The following is a 16,559-nucleotide window of genomic DNA, read 5'->3' on the forward strand; positions in this document are numbered from 1 at the left end:
ACAGGTGGTGACCACACTTTAACAACATGTGGCACAGCATTACAGCAGCCGTCCCCAGGCTTCCAAGGGGGATGACCCCTTAGCTGTAGTGATTTGAACCCCAGCCCGGTGCACCCACCTCACAGCTGGTGGCACAGGACGTGGTGGGGAGGTGGGGACGGGCACATGGAGCCTCATTTAGACTGCGCGTCAGCTCCTGGCACGGCTGTGGGGTGGAATTGGATCGGCTGTGGTTGTGGCCCTGGGTCCCCACAGTGCAGCAGGTGGGGCTGGCCCCATCCCCCCACTGTCCCCCATCAATCCAGTGTACACCAGCCCTTGGTGCCCTGCTCGCAGGAGCTGGTTGTTGTTCCAGGTGGGAGGCTTGTGCTGCAGGAGGCTGTGGGCAGTGCCCATGGCTGGCCTGTCACTCATCCATGTGGCAGATTCTGAAGTCCCTGAGCCTGGGCACCGCGCTGGGCCAGGTGTGATGCACGTCCTCCTCCTGTCCTGCTGGGGTCTAGTGTGGTGTGCTAGGCCAGCGGCTGGTGGCCCAGTGTGGGAGAATCAGGTTGGGTGACTTGAGCTGTCACTTCAGCCAGCTGAGCATCGGTGTTCTCCTCTGGGACTGTACCCTGCTAGGAAGCGGGGCCCGTGAGTCAGGCGACGGCAGGCCTGGCCTTCATGCAGTCCCTCTGCCCACCCCGGCCTCTGTTGCCGTGACCCCTCCAGGACTGTGCCTGTGTCCCCTCCTGATGCCAGCCCAGGGGCCAGCCCCCGGGGGACCTGCTCAGTCCCAGTAATAAGCTTCCTTCCCTCTTGTCTTTTTCCTCAGGCCTGCCAGCAACAGGTAGGTGGCCCGGGGCTCGGGGCGTGTGGCTGTTTGTGGGGCTGGGGCCTGGCAGCTGGTGCTGATGCCCGGCGCGGGCTCCCTGCTCTGCCCGGCTTGGCCTGGCCTGCGGTTGTGCTGGGGCTGGTGTGCTGAGGAGCGGCGCGGCTGCCCGGGGCGGGGCAGGGCGGCACTGCAGCGCTCTCCTCTGTCCCTGCAGGGGCCAGCTGGAGATCAGCAGCCTGGTGCCCCTGGGGCCCAAGTACGTGGTGAAGTGGAACACGGCGCTGCCCCAGGTGCAGGTGGTGGAGGTGGGACAGGACGGTGGCGCCTGCGACAAGGACAACGTGCTCATCCAGCACGCGGGCGCTAAGAAGGCCTCCGCCTCGGGGCAGGCGCAGAGTGAGTACCGCCGACACAGCAGGGCTGCGGACGCACAGGCTCTCGGTGGCTCTCAGCCCAGGCACCCTCGCCTGCAGTGGGACCTTGGGCAGGTGGCCTCTGCCTCAGGGACCTCCCCGTAGCGTGAGGGGCAGGACAGACCACCCACCCGGCCCCAGCTCGTTCTGCCTGGCTCTGCGGGGCCTGCTCTTCCCCGTCTGGACCCTGCGCCTCAGACCCCACGGGCCAGGGGCACAGGGGCTCGAGCCCAGGGTGCTGGTACTGGCGGCATCTCTGTCTGCTCCCTGCCCCCAGGTTGGCCACCACCTCCTGCCCCTGGACATGGCAGTGCCCACCTGCTGCTCTCCCTCCTGTGGCCCTTGTCCCCTCCTGTCCCTCTCCACCCATCCCTGGAACTAGCTGGCTCTTCAAAATGCAGATCAGATGGGTGTGTGTCACCCCACCCAGTAGCCCCCATTGCTCTTGGTGGGAGGCCCTGCGCCCACCTGCCCAGCCCTGCCAGGGCCCCTCCTGCATCCCGTTCGTCCTTCCTCGTCCCCCTCAGAGCAGCCTTCCTGGTGACTCCCGGCTGGGCAGGCCCTGCCCTGGGCTCTCAAGTCCCCTCATGACTAGCGACTGTGGCCCTTGCCCAGATCCTGGGGAGCCACAGTGCAGGGCCAGTAGAGGAGGACGCTGCCCGAGGGCACCTGCCACAGGCACAGGATGCTCGCCCTCACTCCTCCACCACAGTGCTCTGCCCATCAGGTGCCCCAGGGGTGGCCCAGGGTGGTCTCAGCTCTGCAGTTCAGAAAGGCTGCCGTAGGGCGGGGCATATAGCTCAGTCGGTAGAGAGCTTGCCTTGCAAGCTCAAGGCCCTGGGTTCGATCCCCAGCACCGCAAAAAAAAAAAAAAAAAAAAAAAAAAAAAAAAATTAAAAAGCAGAAAGTCTTCGCAGTTCTGGAAGCTCTGCCTGCCTTGCTCTCGGGGACTGCGGTGCCACTTCTAGACCTGTGAGGCAGGAGGAGCCCCGAGGAGACTCCCTCCCGGGCACTGTGGCCCTGACCCCTCTCGCTCACCACTATCTGGGGCTGTTGCTAGGGAACCCCTTGCGTGTCCGCTCTGCAGCCACCTTCCTCCTGCCAGAGTGGTGTGCCGCAGACTGTTGAAAGGTTGGCTGGCACCGTGGTGCAGCCCTGTAATCCCAGCACCGTGGGAGGCTGAGGCAGGAGGATCGCAAGTCCAAGGCCGGCTTGGGCACTTAATAAGACCTATCTCAAAATAAAATAAAAAGTGCTGGGCACGTGGCTTAGTGTTAGAGAACTTGCCCAGCACGCTCGCGGCCCTGGGCTCCTTCCCCAGCACTGCAGAATCTGGTCCAGAGCCCGCTGGCCTTGGAGGGTGTTTTATGATGTTTTCCAACATGGACTAACGTAAACCTTAGCCAGCCAACCGCTCCTGCCGGCAGCCCTTGCACAATGGTAAAGCCAAAACGTGATCGCGATCGGCTGGGAACGGAGTCGCGGAACAGTAGAATCCCACCGGCAGCGTCCTTCAGTGAGATCGGTGGCTGTGCTGTGGGACCCGCTGCCCCAGCGTGGCCGTGGCCTCTGCAGGTTCCTGGGAGGCTTGTGCTGTCCCGGTGCCACGTTCCACACCGGTGCCCATTTGGGCCACTGCAGGGCCCTTCCTTGCCCTTCGCTTGGTGTCAGTGTGTGCCCAACACCAGCGTGTCAGCCTGTCCTGACGTTCCTTGTGACCCAGTGACCTGTTAGCCTAGCCCAGTGTCAGAGCCCCGCCGCGCTTCCTAGGGAAGCAGGGTGTGTGCCCGCTTGCTGGATGGTCTCGGGAAACCCGGGCCTCGCTCTCCTCCCCGGACCCCCAGCCCTCAGCCTGAGGCGCGTTGCTGAGCGAAGGCAGCCCAGGTCCCGTGTGCTGGGGGAGCTCCTGTCCCGCCCACCTGTCTGTGTCCCTGAGTCGTCTCCAGAGACCTGGGCCTCCTCACCCCTGGCACCAGCCCGTCACCCGAGTCTTTCTTTCCAGCACTGTCCACCATCGGTGCTTAGTTGATTGTCCTCCCCTCGGCCTGTCCACTCAGTCTTGAGCTCCATGAGAGCAGGACCTGCTGTCTCTCCGACGCCTGGCACAGAACCCCACGCACAGTGGGTCCTCAGCAGGTCTCAATGTCTGCTGGTCGTGGGTCCCTCGGTTGCGGTAGCTTTGCCCATCACCCTCCATCCTGGTGGTGCCCACCTTGCCCCCTGCCCACGGGGAGCCCTCTGCTCTTGGGCACGGCCACCTCTGCCTCATGGTTTCCCAACACCTGTGGCCTGCTCCAGGACTTCACCTGCGGGCCACCTGCCGACTGCTCCTGGGGCTGCCAGGGCCGCTTTCCCAGCACGGCTGCTCTGCGCGTTGCCGTGAGCTGGTTCCAGCGTCTGTTAGTGTCCCCGCGCCCGGCTCTGAGCAGGTCTCTTCTCGCCCAGATAAGGTGTACCTGGGCCCCCCGCGCCTCTTCCAGGAGCTGCAGGACCTGCAGAAGGACCTGGCGGTGGTGGAGCAGATCACGCTGCTCATCAGCACGCTGCATGGCACCTACCAGGTGAGCCAATGGCCGAGTGGGAGGCGGGGGCTGTGCTGCCACTGTGCCCACCAGGCGGCGGTGAGGGCTCTGGGCAGGCGGGCGTGCCCGCTCAGGTGTGGCCTCAGCAGCCTTTCCGGTTCTCTGCCCAGTGGCTGGTGTCTTGCAGCCCCTTCCTGGGCCTCTGCCCAGACCGGAGAGGACGCTGGCCAGGAGGGTGCTCCCTCTCTGTGGGGGGTGGGCCGCAGGCGGGCTCTGACGCCAGGCTGGGAGGTCCCAGCGGGGGAGTGGCCTCTGCCTCAGTCCAGCCCCAGGACTTCTGGGGTCCCTGGCCCTGTCGCATCTCCTGTGGCTCTTGGGGCTGGGCTGTGCGGTGACCTCGGCCCTCCTGCCTAGAACCTGAACATGACGGTGGCCCAGGACTGGTGCCTGGCCCTGCAGAGGCTGATGCGCGTGAAGGAGGAGGAGATCCACTCAGCCAACAAGTGCCGCCTCCGGCTCCTGCTTCCTGGGAAGCCCGACAAGTGAGGGGGTGTCTGTGTGTGTCTGCGTGGGGCACGGGGGCTGCGCCTCAGCTGGGCCACCGTGGGCGGGGTTTGGAGAGGAGGACCTGGGGCCATTCTGCCCTCAGGACAGCTGTGACAGGAGCAGGTGTGCCCATCGTGGGACAGGCCCGTGAAGCACCTGGCACGTTGTAGGTGCCCGTGGAAAGATCCCAGTTGGACGGGCGGGCGCCCTGCGTGCAGGAATGCTCGGGCACTTGCCACTGGCTGGTGCATTTGTGCACTGTGGTCCACCAGGTCCTCTCCACAGTCCAGCCTCTCACAGCACTGTCCCCAAATGTCCCCCACGGGAGCCATGCTCAGTAGGTCCCACCAGTGTGCAGCCCTGTAGGGACGGGAGCTACCTGTCTGGCCCCTCCGAAGCCTCGGAAGGTGGTCTTACCAGCCTTCACCCACAAGGGAGGGGGGCCTGCAGAGCCGCGTAGTAAGGGGCAGAGCCGGGCTCCTCTGGGCAGCGAGGGGCTCCTGTCCAGATTTCGTCCTCGAGACTGGGGAGGGGGACAGGCCTTAGAAGGCGGTGGCGAGGGCAGAGGAGTGGGGAGCCTTGGCGTCTGGGGTGGTGCTGTGGCTCCAGCGTGGCGTCCGGCCTCGAGCCCCCTTTCCTTTCTTACACCCTGCGGATGGGCCTGGCCCGCGCCTCCCCGCTGTGTGCTCCCCAGCACCAGGCATGTTAGGTGAGGCTGTCCTGACTGCCCTGGGGGCAGGGCTGGCGCACTGTGGGGGACAGGCCCCAGAGGTCCCTCAGGGCACCTGCAGGTCGAAGGTGAGATAGTTTGGGGACAGCAGTGACCTCGGGCTGGGCCAGTCATTCACGTGTTCACTCAGACGTTGAGCAGCTGCCCAGGCCAGGTGCTGGGAGCAGAGCCCAGGGTCCCTCCTACCAGAGGCTGGCGGCGTCTCCAGGCCCAAGGCTGGGGCTGCCGGCCGGGCTGAGCCAGGCTCGGCCTCTCCGGCCAGCACCTCCTCCCTGGTTCTAGTGGGTGGGGCGAGCCATCCCCGGGGCTAGCTCTGCCCGGTCGTTGGCCGTGCTCCGAGCTGGCCTTCCTGTGTCCAGCGCGGGCTGGAGAAGAGCTGCCTGCCGGGGAGCCGGGCCTCGCACCGGGCGCGCTCCTCACCCTCGGCCCTCGCTGCAGATCCGGCCGCCCCATCAGCTTCATGGTGGTCTTCATCACCCCCAACCCCCTGAGCAAGATCTCCTGGGTCAACAGGCTGCATCTGGCCAAGATCGGACTCCGTGAGTAGCCCGGGGAGAGCACATTGGGCGGCAGGGGTGCCGAGGACGAGTGTCCAGGGCCTGTGGGCAGGGAGGGCTGAGCTGGAGGCAGGTGTCGCGGGGAAGCAGCAGCTGGCGTCTGAGTCCCGTGACCTCGCCTTGTCACTGCCTCTCTGAGCCTGTTTCCCGCGCGCGAGCCAACTCGACAGAAAGCGAGTCAGCGTTGCTGGGGCCTAGGGCGGTGGCCGTGGGGAGCGACCGCTGAAGGACACCTGATGGGACACACTGAAGTCAGCTTGGAGGGGCATCCCCGGGCCCGCCGCGCCTGGATCGGGAGGTGTCCACTTTAGGAGGGTGGGATTTGTGTCACCGAATGAAACCTTGGTAGAGCTGCACCTCCCGCCCTGTCATGGGGCTCAGCTGAGGTGCCACCTGGGCCCTCGGTGCTCCTGTCCCCTGTCCCCGCAGGGTGCTGACGCTGGGGGAAATGGCATCCAGCGCTTATGGTGTGGGGCGCTTCCTGAGCACCCTGCTCTTCTCTCACGTTCTTGGTGACCCTGGCTAGGTCTTCCGGGGACCTGTTCACCCCTGAGGATTTTGAGGCCCGGGCAGGGCAGTGATTTGCGTGAGGGGCCCAGCAGAAGGGCAGCTCTGGGGTTCCAGGCGGGCGGGGAGCAGGCTCTGTCCCCAGCAGAGCTGGCGAGCCCCCGGCTGCCGGCCATTCATGCCTTCAGACTCTCCGGTCTTTGTCCATGAGGCCATGTTCCCGCCCATCAGAGCCGTTAGTCCCCGTGACTCCTGGAGCCCGTCTGGCCAGTGACAGGGAAGATTCTATTTTCCGGTGATCTCTGTGGACAGTACAGATCTCCAAAGGCTCGTTCTTGTTCTTTTCCTGGTGCCGGAGATTGAACGCAGGGCGCTCTCTCACTGCACTGCATCCCCAGCCCTTTCTACTTTGAGGCAGGGTCTTGCTGAGCTGCCCAGGCGGCCTCGGGCTTGAGACCCTCGGGCTTAGCTTTTCCAGTAGCTGGGCTCCCTGGTGAGCCCGCGCCCAGCCCAGCAGGGCCTCGGACCTTTGTGGAAGGAGACGCACACAACTGTCCCTCAGCTCTCCCAATGTGCATGGGGTCCCTGCGGTCCAGGCAAGAGCGACGACGAAACCCAGGAAGAGCCCTGCTCCGGAACTTCACCTCGGGAGGGCAGGTGGATGGCAGGAAGGGGCCTGCCCTGCACAGGGACAGCGGGAGGCCTTGGGGCTGTCACCGAGGGTGGGGAGGCTGCCAGCGTGGCGTCTGAAGCTGTGCACAGATCTGGGCAGAGTGATCCAGGCTTAGGGACCTCGAGTGCAGGTGTCCTGAAGTGGGGACAGAAGGAAGGCCAGCGTGGCCAGCGCTGATAGTGGAAGGAGGGAAGGTCGTGGGTGGGTTGGGGCCGCAGGTTGTCCAGAAAATTAGGGCACGGCCCCCAAGGCTTGTGCTGGGCGTGCTGGGGAGCTGTTTGTGGGGCATGGAGGGTGGACGGTGTCACCCTCAGATTGTGGTCCAAGGGGGTCACTCTGGCTGCAGTGCAGAGAGGGCGTTGGGGGGCAGCGTGGAGTGGGGAGGGGAGGGCAGGGCTTGTGGAGAGGGCAGGGGCCTCTGCTCAGCCCTTCCCATGATCTGGGCTGGTGTCACCCCTCCTGCTGACCCTGGCCCAGGGCTGCGGGATTCTGGCCCTCAGAAGGGCAGAGGTGGCTTCCCGCCAGGCCACAGGCCACCTGCTCCCCTCCCCACTGTGCCTGAGCTGCCACCCGGGCCAGCGCCGGAGCCCCGCCTGTGCGTCTGCTCTGGAGGCAGAGGCAGCTGCTCTGGAGGCAGAGGCGCCTCCGCGTGAATCCTAGCTTGGCGGCCTCATCTCGTTGCTCCAGTGGGGCCTCGGGAAGGAGGGTCCTTTGAATCCTATTTGAATGCCCTTGTCCCCCAGGGGCTTGGATGATTGGTTCCATTTATTTCTTTATTTTGCCACTTTGGTTTTTTTTAGCTGCAGTGGCTGGTGGGGAGAACCTCAGGAGCCTTGGAGCAGAAGCTTCTGGAGGTGGCAGACGTGCAGTGTGTACCCCCCCAGATGCCCCTCCTTTCTTGTGTCTTATTTCCTGTCTTCTCCTCCCTCCTGCTGCAGTGGGCCCGGCCAAAGGCCACCTGAGACTGGGCGGGCTGGGTGCGCTGCAGGGCCTGGGGTCTGGGAGGGCCTTCTGCTCCTTGGACAGGCAGGGGGCCTTGAAGGGACCTGGGGACCCAGCGCAGACCCAGGACAGTCATGTGGCCTGGGACAGGCAGGCCTCCCTCCTGGCCCACCTGTGGTGGCCTGGAGCTCCAAGGCCAGTCTTAGGCGCGGGAAGGTTGGGAGCCGGTGAGGGTGGTCACGCCTGGGTGACACGGGCCGTGGCTGCCTGCGTCCAGTTCCCAGCCCTGCCGCTTCCAGGTCTGGTGGCCTCAGCAAACGAACCCCAGATGCCTGGGACAAGCGCTCAGGGCTCTCGTGGCACGGAAGGGACAGGGACAGCCAGTGCTGCCCTAAGCCCCCAGGACAAGGGGTGCTCGCATCCCACAGTGGGGGTGGCCCAGGTTCACTGCCTCCCGCCCTTGCTGACCTTTGGTCTCCGTCTGCACAGGCTTGGGAAGGGGCACAGACCCCAGGCCCCTCCCCCGCTCTCCAGGCCCTGCATCGGGGCCGGGAGCCTTGCCCCCTCCCAAGAGGAGCTGGGCCTGGCAGGGACGGGTGCCGCGCTCAGGGCCGTTGCGGGGTTGAGGGCACGGCCAGGTGCAGGGCTGGTTTGGTTTACTTGCCGCCTCAGGTCCCAGCCACAGCTGTGACCGGTCTTGGCCGTCCTGGTGCTAAGCACGTCCTAAAACTGCCCCATGTTCGTGCCCCACGCCTCAAGGGGCAGGACCCAGGGCGTCCGCCATGGCACCCCACTCTGGTTTTACTCCAAACCGTGGCTGAGCCTGGCCTCCCTGGGCGACAGGTGAGATGTGCGCTGAGGCCCTGCCCGGCCCGACGTCTGGGCTGTCCACGGGGACCACTGTGACAGTAGATGCGGGACCGTGGGACTGCGCACAGTAGGACTTGGGAGGCAGTTAGGCCGGAGAAGCAGGTCAGGGCAGAGATGGACCCAGCCTCCTGGGAATATTGACGGGCAGTCTATTTGCAGCAAGGACAGTGATTGCTATCCGTGGTGGCCTGGCCTGCGCTGGGCAGTGCACTTGGTCTCCCCAGTGCTGCAGAAGCTCCAGGTGGTGGGATTATTTCTCCCATTTTCTGGATGAGGCAATAGGCTCAGAGAGGTTCAGTACCCAGCGTGGTGTCGCACAGCGAGTTGAAGTGGGCTCTCCTACAATCCGAGGGGATTGATCCGAGCTGGGGTGGCTTCCCGCCCCAGAGCTGCCCTGTCGCCCACGAGTGTTCAGTGGGTGCTGTCAGAATGGTGGGCACACAAGCCCCACATGCCCTCAGTTGGGAGTCACAGCTCTGCCCTCGGTGCCAGGTCTCAGTGCCCCTCGTGCCCAGTGGGCTCTCGGTGTTGGCAGCAGCAGCTCTGCTTTGGCCTCGGCCCTGGTGGTTTTGTGAGGGGACAATGGCGGTGGCAGGTGGGGACAGCACCTCCATTTCCTTGTAACGCTCCTGACTGCAGCAGGGTCAGCAGCACCTGGAAGGGTCGGTCTACAGAAGGACACGTGGTGACACGTTGCCGGGCCGGAGGGGCCCAGTGCCTGATGTGGCGGGCAGGCCCTGCTGGGCTGCAGGGCCCCCGAGGGCAGGAGGGTCGCAGGTCCTGCCTGTCTTTACTGGCCCCCTGGAGGGCTTGCCCGAGAGGCTGCAGGGCAGCCCCCACAGGCATGCTACTGATGGGACGGTGCTGCCCGCGTCTCGCCCTGCGTCAGTGCTGCGCTGGGTCACCTGGGTGCTGGGCCGGGTGCTCTGAGTCATTCCTCGGCACCTGGGCCCTGGCCCTTCTCCTGACTGGCTTCCCTGCACAGAACGCAGGTGGAAGCCCTCCCTTAACCCCGCGGCCACCAGGAGGACCAGAGGAGGTGACGCCTCACAGTGACGCGTGTGCTGGCCCTGGTGGCCCTTTCCTGGTGGCCTCGGCCTTTGCACATTAGCTCTTCCTCCTTCCTTTTCTGGTGGCTTGGCAGGTCTTCTGTGGCCATCTCCGGGGCCCGGTGGGGAGGAGGCTGGCAAGGCCGCCCCTGGGCCAGCTCAGGGGAGCGGCCCTGTCACCTCGGCCAGGGTGGGAGCCATTCTGGTGCCATGCCAGCCCTCGCCTGTCAGCCTGACCTCAGGTGTGTCCACACCTGCCCCCCACCCAGTGACCCTGGCCAAGGCGGACCCTCAGGGGCCACCTTTGTCTGGTGGCAGAGTCGGCTGCCTGTCCCCATGTGACCCCCGGGCGTCCAGCCCTTCTCTGGCACTCAGCAGACGTGTGAGCGCAGCGGGCGTCGGGCACCTGCCCTGTGAGAAGGGGCAGAGGCTCGTGTGCTCCTGGGTGCACCGCGGCCTGCAGTGTGTCCAGTACCGAGAGCAGGGCTGTCATGTGGGGAGGTGGCAGGAGGCCTGGTGCAGGGGCGGAGCCTGGCCTCCACGTGCACCCCACCCAGGCGTAAAGAGGAGCCAGGACGGAGCAGAAGCGGTGTGCCCAGCCTGCCAGGACAGAGGGTGCCGCGGGAAGGTCCCCCTCCTCCCACCCGCGCCCGCAGGACCTCGCTGTGGCTGAGTCTGGCTTTGAACTTGATCCTCGTGCCTCAGCCTCCTGGGGTCACAGGCCTGCCCTGCGTGCCCGGCGTGCCCGGCAGCATCTTAGTGTTTAACTGAAGCCTTTCCCTTCTGTTATTTTACTGGTTCTGTAGCATCTGCAGGATGAAGGTGTTTTCCTCATCCGTTTTATGGGTGATCAAAAGGACCAGGGTTGCTTGGTGATGGAGTCAGGCGGGGACTTGGGCCTTAGCTTCCCAGCCCCTGCCTGGGGCCCAGGCCATGTCTGTGGAGTGAGACTGGACATCATCTCAGATGGGCAGGAGTGTGGTGGAGGGCGACTGGCCAGGGCAGTGCAGGTCCCTGTGGGGTCGGCCCCCGGGGACTGCTCCCAGACAGAGCCGCTCACCGCCTGGATGGCGACTGACCAGCTCCACCTACCACCTTCCTCCCTGCAGGGGAGGAGAACCAGCCGGGCTGGCTGTGTCCAGACGAGGACAGGAAGAGCAAAGCCCCCTTCTGGTGCCCCATCCTGGCCTGCTGCGTCCCCGCCTTCTCCTCCCGGGCCCTCAGTCTGCAGGTGAGTGCACCCACGCGAAGGCAGTTGGGGACCCCCTCACCGGGAGAGCCTGCCTTTCCAGGTAGTGCCCACCTTAGCTGGACAGGCCTGGGTTCCAGGTGCCAGCAGCTTCTCTACTCTTTACGGACAGAGTCGGCCAAGCCTTTTGGTTGCCCCCAGGGTCAGCTTTCCACCAAAAGGATGGGGGTGAGTGGCCAGCATGGGGCCACGTGAGTGGAAAGTTCCATTACTCTGAGATGAGGCAGTGAGCTCCTTGGTCTGGCCCGGCTCCGGGGTCTGCTGGGTGGCTGTGTCAGATGCTGGGGGCGCCCTTCCTGATGCCACCAGGCTGGGGCTGCTCCAGCGTGGGGACCACTCTGGACACGAGGTCTCCCATGCCACCGTGCTTCTGTCTGTCGGTGTGGCTGAGCTGCCCGGGGGAGGCAGTCATTCTTGTCTGGGTACTTGTGGGAGCCCTGCAGGAGAGGGTCCTGTGTCCAGGCCACAGACCAGGAGGTGCAGGCTGGGCAGGGGACACGGCTTCCCAAAGCGACGCAGCTAGTAAGGGACTGCAAGCTGACCCTGCCTGTTCCAGCACCGTGGTCCTAGCCACTGGGAGGCCCGGTCCCCACCGGTCACCTGTGCCTTATGTCCTGGCAGCGCTCACCCCTCCATCTGGATCAACTATGTCCATCCTCTCCCAAGCAGATGAGGACATCTCAGCTCTGGGGACGGGAGAGAAGCGTGGGACCCAGGCCAGATAAATAGTCCCAGGATTCTTGCCGACTGGGCTGTAGACTGGGGCTCTAAGCAGCTGAAAGAACAGCCCTTGAGATGTAAGTCCATTGTTCATTCGTGTGTTCATCCGTCTCCACTCACGTAACTCGTGAGCACCTAGTGTGTGCTAGACCCGGGACGCGGTGGTGACTAGGACCTGAGAGGCCCCGCCTCCTAGCTCTCAGTCCAGGGCAGACAGGCAGGGACCCAGCAGGAGCGAGGTGGAGCCCTGTGCACACTTCAGGAACTCTGATGTTAGGAGGAGGCGGCATTTAGGCTGAGACCTGAATGGCAAGGAGGACCCAGGGAATGATGTTCCGAGGAGGTGAAGCAGCACAGGCTGAGATGGCAGCAGTTGGGGAGGCTGGCGGGCTGCCGCCTGGTGCACGGGAGGCGGCTTAGCTGGTTTTCTGCAGCTATACTAGAAAGCCTGAGGCCAGGCAGCTTCCACGGAACAGGAGTTAATTTGGCTCACTGTTCTGTGGACTGGGAAGTCTGAGGTCTGGCGCTGGCATCTGCAGAGGCCTTCCCGCTGCGCCACTCTGTGGTGGAAGGTGGAAGCGCAGGCGTGCCTGTGAGGCGATTGGGCTGAATTCTTTATTAGGGAGCCTCCACCAGGATAGTGCCCTAATCAATGCAGGAGGGCAGAGCCCTCATGGCCTGATTATCTCAGCGTCCTCATCTTTTATACTGTTACGATTGCAATTAGATTCCAACATGAGTTTTGGAGGGGACACGCCAATCCTGGCAGTGGGCAGTGTGGTCAGTGGGGGTCAGTGGGTGGCCAGGCTGGGCAGGCTTGGCTTTGTTCTCAGAGCTGCAGAAAGCCCTGAGTTGCTCCCAGCCTGGGGCCAGCACCCTCTGACTCCTGTTTTGAATCCCTCGGATCCTTCTGGCTGGCAGTGAGCTGTAGTGAAGAGGGGCATGGTGGTTAGTGGGGACGAACCAGAGGCTAGTGCAGGGGGAGGCTGTGATGTGGAGGCCAGGGTGAGGCGTGGAGGCCAGGGTGAGGCATGGAGGCCAGGGCTAGAACCCGGAAAAGGTGAGTAAGGCTGTCGCTTCAGCTGCCAAATGTAGGCAGATGCCCCAAATCACCATGATCAAGATAAATAATATTTTAATGTAGTATTTCGGGGGAAAATCAACTCTACAGACTCCAGCCTGTGGTTTGGATGCTCCTTTCTGGTAAATAAAGGCAGGGATTGGGCCTGGGGTGGAGACCAGAGTCCAGGGGGAAGGAATTCTTGGGGCCACCCTGTGACTCACTTGGCCCCATGCAGGAGGCTGACCCTGGGGGCCTCTCTGCCTCCAACTAGGGTTGAGGTCCCAGTCTCCCCTTTGGAGTTCTTGGGCTAAGGAATGCGTGGCCCAGAGCATCCTCCACTGCCATGGCCCCAGTGCACTGTGTCCTGAGGAGCTGCCCATGCTGGCCAGGGGAGTGAGTCTCTGTGGGCAATGGGGGACGTCCTGGAGCCTGCATGTCCCATGCTGGACCCTGAGCCCGTTCTGCTGTCTCACGTCCACCTCCCCCAGACCAGAGGTGTGTGCGTCAGCTCTGTGCCGGCAGCCAGAGGAAGGAGCTGGAGGGCCAGGGCCTTGGCCACTCCCTGCAGGAGCAGAAGTGAGCGTGGGCCGTGTCCTGGGCCCCCCACCCAGCCCTGGCTGGCTCCCAAGCGGCCTCATGAGAGCCGGCCACCTGCCACCACCAGCTTCTCCAGGGAAGGCGTGCGCTGGGCCGAGGGGTTCCGGCCTCCACTGCCCCTTTGCAGTGGAGGCAGGACGGGGCCCTTGCACGGCTGCCTGCGGTGTGTTGTTCCACCCTTTGGAACAGGATGCAGTCTCCTCCCGGTGCTGACGGGCCTGCCCAGGCTGGGCCATACCAGGCCTGTGACTCGGGAGTTGGTGTCCTGGTCGAATCCAGCCACGTGACCCAGGAAAGTGGCGTTAGCCGGTGGTGCCACAGGTCTTCAGCGAGTGAGCTGGTGGCCCTGGTGGCTGCTGGACTGGGCCACGACCAGGACTCACTGGTACAATTCAAGTCATTTAATAGGATTCAGCCAGTTGCACTCAGGGTTCAGGAAATGGAAGCAAACGCCTGTGGACAGTCTCATCCCCAGAAAGAGGAGGTCACTGGGGCCTCGGGCCGTTTCCAAAGGCCTGACTACTGGGGTGCTAGAGCATTCTTCTTGGGACCCCAGCTCCAACGAAGTGGAAAGAGTGTCCCTAGGGGGCAGTTGGAGGGCAAGAGGTGAGCTGAGATCAGCTCATGGCCTGCCTGAGGCCAGGCGGGGCAGACTGTGCACTTTGAAGTACTTTAAGACTCAAGTGCCCTGGGAGACATGGTGGCCATGGCCCTGACCTGCAGGGGCTCTGTGTCCAGGCTTGCTAGGATTCCGGTGGGCAGCTTAGCGGCCTTGTCTGGATCTTCACAGGCCTCCGTTAGGCAGAACTGCTATTGGTTGGTGTCTTAGTCTCCTTTCTGTTACTGTAACAAAATACTTGAGGCTGAGAACGTTATAAGAAAAGAGCTTTATTTAACTCACAGTTTTGGAGTCTGAAGTCTAAGACGAAGCACCCCATCTGTTTGGCCTCTGACCAGGTCTCAGCGATGGCACTGTGATGGCAGGAGTGCGCGTGAGGATGATCACGTGTCAGGAGAGGAAGCCAGGGTTCCCAGGCCAGGCGGGCTCTTACAGCGGCTCATTCTCTTGGAAACTAACCGGTGTTCCAGGGGCATGACAGTTTCTTCCCCAAGGGCAACGCCCCAGTGACTAAGTCACCTCTCCCGACTCCCCATCTCTTAAAGGTCCCGCCACCTCAGTACGGTCACCCTGGGGCCAATCTTCCAGCACTTTGGGGTATACACTCCAGCCAGTTCCAAACCACAGCTTTGGGACTGCCAGCTGTGCCTATGCCCATCCGCAGCAGCCCTGCCTGCAGCCCTGCTCTGCTGCGGGAAGAGCTGGTATGGCGTCCCTAGGGAGGCCCTCCGTCCTCAGCGGCTGCTGGGCGCCAGATGCCAGCACTAGCTCGGGCTTCACCCGCGCCCTCTCCAGTCCCCACCACCGTCCCAGTGAGATGCCAGGCCCCCACTTTGCTCCCAGGGAACTCATTGCTCGGAGCGCCATCTGTAGCCACCAAGCTGGGCAGGAGCCCGGCCGGGGCAGCTGTGGCGCTTCCTTCACTGGCTCACCACGGGGCTTCCTGGCTTGGGCCAGACTTGCCCCTAGGGAGTGACTTGAGTTTGTCGCCATCATCTCCGACCCGGTTCTGTTGATTCAGCTGATGGGCCCGCTGGAGTTGCCATGGAAACGCCTGAGCTGGCAAGCAGCGGCCCGCCCTCTGAGAGGAGTGGAGCAGCAGCCGGCAGAAGGGGCTAGCACCTTGGCCCGCAATGGCCACCACGAAGAGGAGGCCGGGAGACCAGGAGGCCAGGGTTAGGGACGCCTCCTCCTCAGGGTGCTCCCCTCTAGCCGAGTGGGTCTCCTGAGTTCCAAAGCCTCTGAACTGGCTTTTGGGTAGAATTCAGCCCTGTCCAGGGTAGACAGGACCCTGGACCAGGAAAGGAGAGTTTGAATTCTGTTCCTGCCTCTGCTTCTAGCTTGCTGTGTGGCCTGAGCGGATCATGTCCCCCCACTGAGCTTCAGGATGGCCAACTGCTACCTGGGGAGGCTGGATGAGGTGGCCTTCTTGGGCCCCCTTGTCCAAGGCCGCGGCCATTGGGAGTTTCCTTAGAAGGTTCCAGCAGAGCCAGGGCAGGCTAAGCCAGGGCAGGCTGAGCCTCCAGCACCAGCAGAGGGCAGCACCTGCCTGGGAAAGGGCAGCGGCCGAGCCTTCCTCCTGCTCCCTCCGGCTACCCCGCTCTGTCCTCACATGGCTGCCCTCCTGGCCAGATGTGACCCAGGAGACAGGCTTCCAAGGGCCACCCAACGTGGGCTTTGGGGATGGGATGCAGGAGCTGGGCAAGCAGCAGGTGGTCCTGGTGACAGCTGGTGACAGATAGAACTCCCAGTCTGTGCTACCAGCACAAGCCGCCCCAGCTCTCTGGTCCTGGGTGGAGCCCCAGCAGCCCTCTCCCTGCCTGGTGTGGATCTCCGGAGGGATTCAGGGGCCAGGGAGCGAGCAGTGCAGCCAAGCCCTGCCGCTCACCACCTGTGTGGCCTGGAGCCGCCCTTTGCCCTCTGGGAACCCCATCCTTTTTGTTCTCAAAATAAGGGAGTGGCCCTTAGTGCTTTTCAACAAACCGATGTGGACGCTGTCCAATTTCTGAGACCCTGGGCTGATACAGGGCCTCATTCAGACCCCTTCTGGTCAGAAGTTTCCAGAAGAGTGGTGGTCACATACGTAGTATAGGAACTGCCTGAAGTCTCTGGGACTTGTGTGGCTTTCTTGGCCCCCACCAGCAGTTCTCTGTGGAGCTAGATGGGGCCCAAGATTCTGCAGGACGTTGATGTCTTGACACCTCAATGATTAACCCCTCGGGTGCCATCTCTGTCTCTGCAGCTCGGGGCCCTGGTCCACAGTCCTGTCAACTGTCCCCTGCTGGGCTTCTCGGCTGTCAGCACTTCCCTTCCACAAGGCTACCTCTGGGTAAGTACCTTCCCTGCCCCATCCCCCATCCCTCCCCGTCAGGAGTTCTGGCCTTGGGGTAGGAGCAAGGGCTGCCCAGGAGGGTGCTGGAGAAAGCCGCCTGTCCCCAGAGCAGCTCCGGCCACCAGGGTCTTCCTGGGATCTTTCAGGGCCAGGCTCTGTGCCAGGAGCGGGGATGAGCACCCTCCCCGGGGCAACAGAGCACCAGGGACGGATGGGAGAGCGCAACTCTCACAGATGGCATAGTGCTGTCAAGGAAATGAAGCGGGGTCCTCCCCCAGGGGACAGGGAGCAGGCTGGCTGCTCCCAAGGCCACATGGATTCCAGCCCACCTTTCTGGGATTCCTGGCGAAGCTTCT

At 63.6% G+C, this 16,559-nt stretch overlaps 1 protein-coding gene across 4 annotated transcripts in view; it reads left to right on the forward strand.

Annotated features, from left to right (window-relative positions):
- ARHGEF10L (Rho guanine nucleotide exchange factor 10 like) overlaps positions 1-16,559 on the forward strand; it is a 124,598-nt gene that overhangs the window by 79,208 nt on the left and 28,831 nt on the right. For all 4 annotated transcript variants that reach the window (XM_079109498.1, XM_079109497.1, XM_079109499.1 and 1 more), the window contains 6 exons: positions 1,029-1,210; positions 3,673-3,788; positions 4,164-4,291; positions 5,464-5,564; positions 10,733-10,854; positions 16,114-16,200. In XM_079109498.1, the coding sequence (XP_078965624.1) occupies positions 1,029-1,210; positions 3,673-3,788; positions 4,164-4,291; positions 5,464-5,564; positions 10,733-10,854; positions 16,114-16,200 (736 nt within the window). The remainder of the gene's footprint in view (positions 1-1,028; positions 1,211-3,672; positions 3,789-4,163; positions 4,292-5,463; positions 5,565-10,732; positions 10,855-16,113; positions 16,201-16,559) is intronic.

This window comes from Sciurus vulgaris (genome assembly GCF_902686455.1).
Source record: "Sciurus vulgaris genome assembly, chromosome: 1".
In the NCBI taxonomy this organism is placed as follows: Eukaryota; Metazoa; Chordata; class Mammalia; order Rodentia; family Sciuridae; genus Sciurus; species Sciurus vulgaris.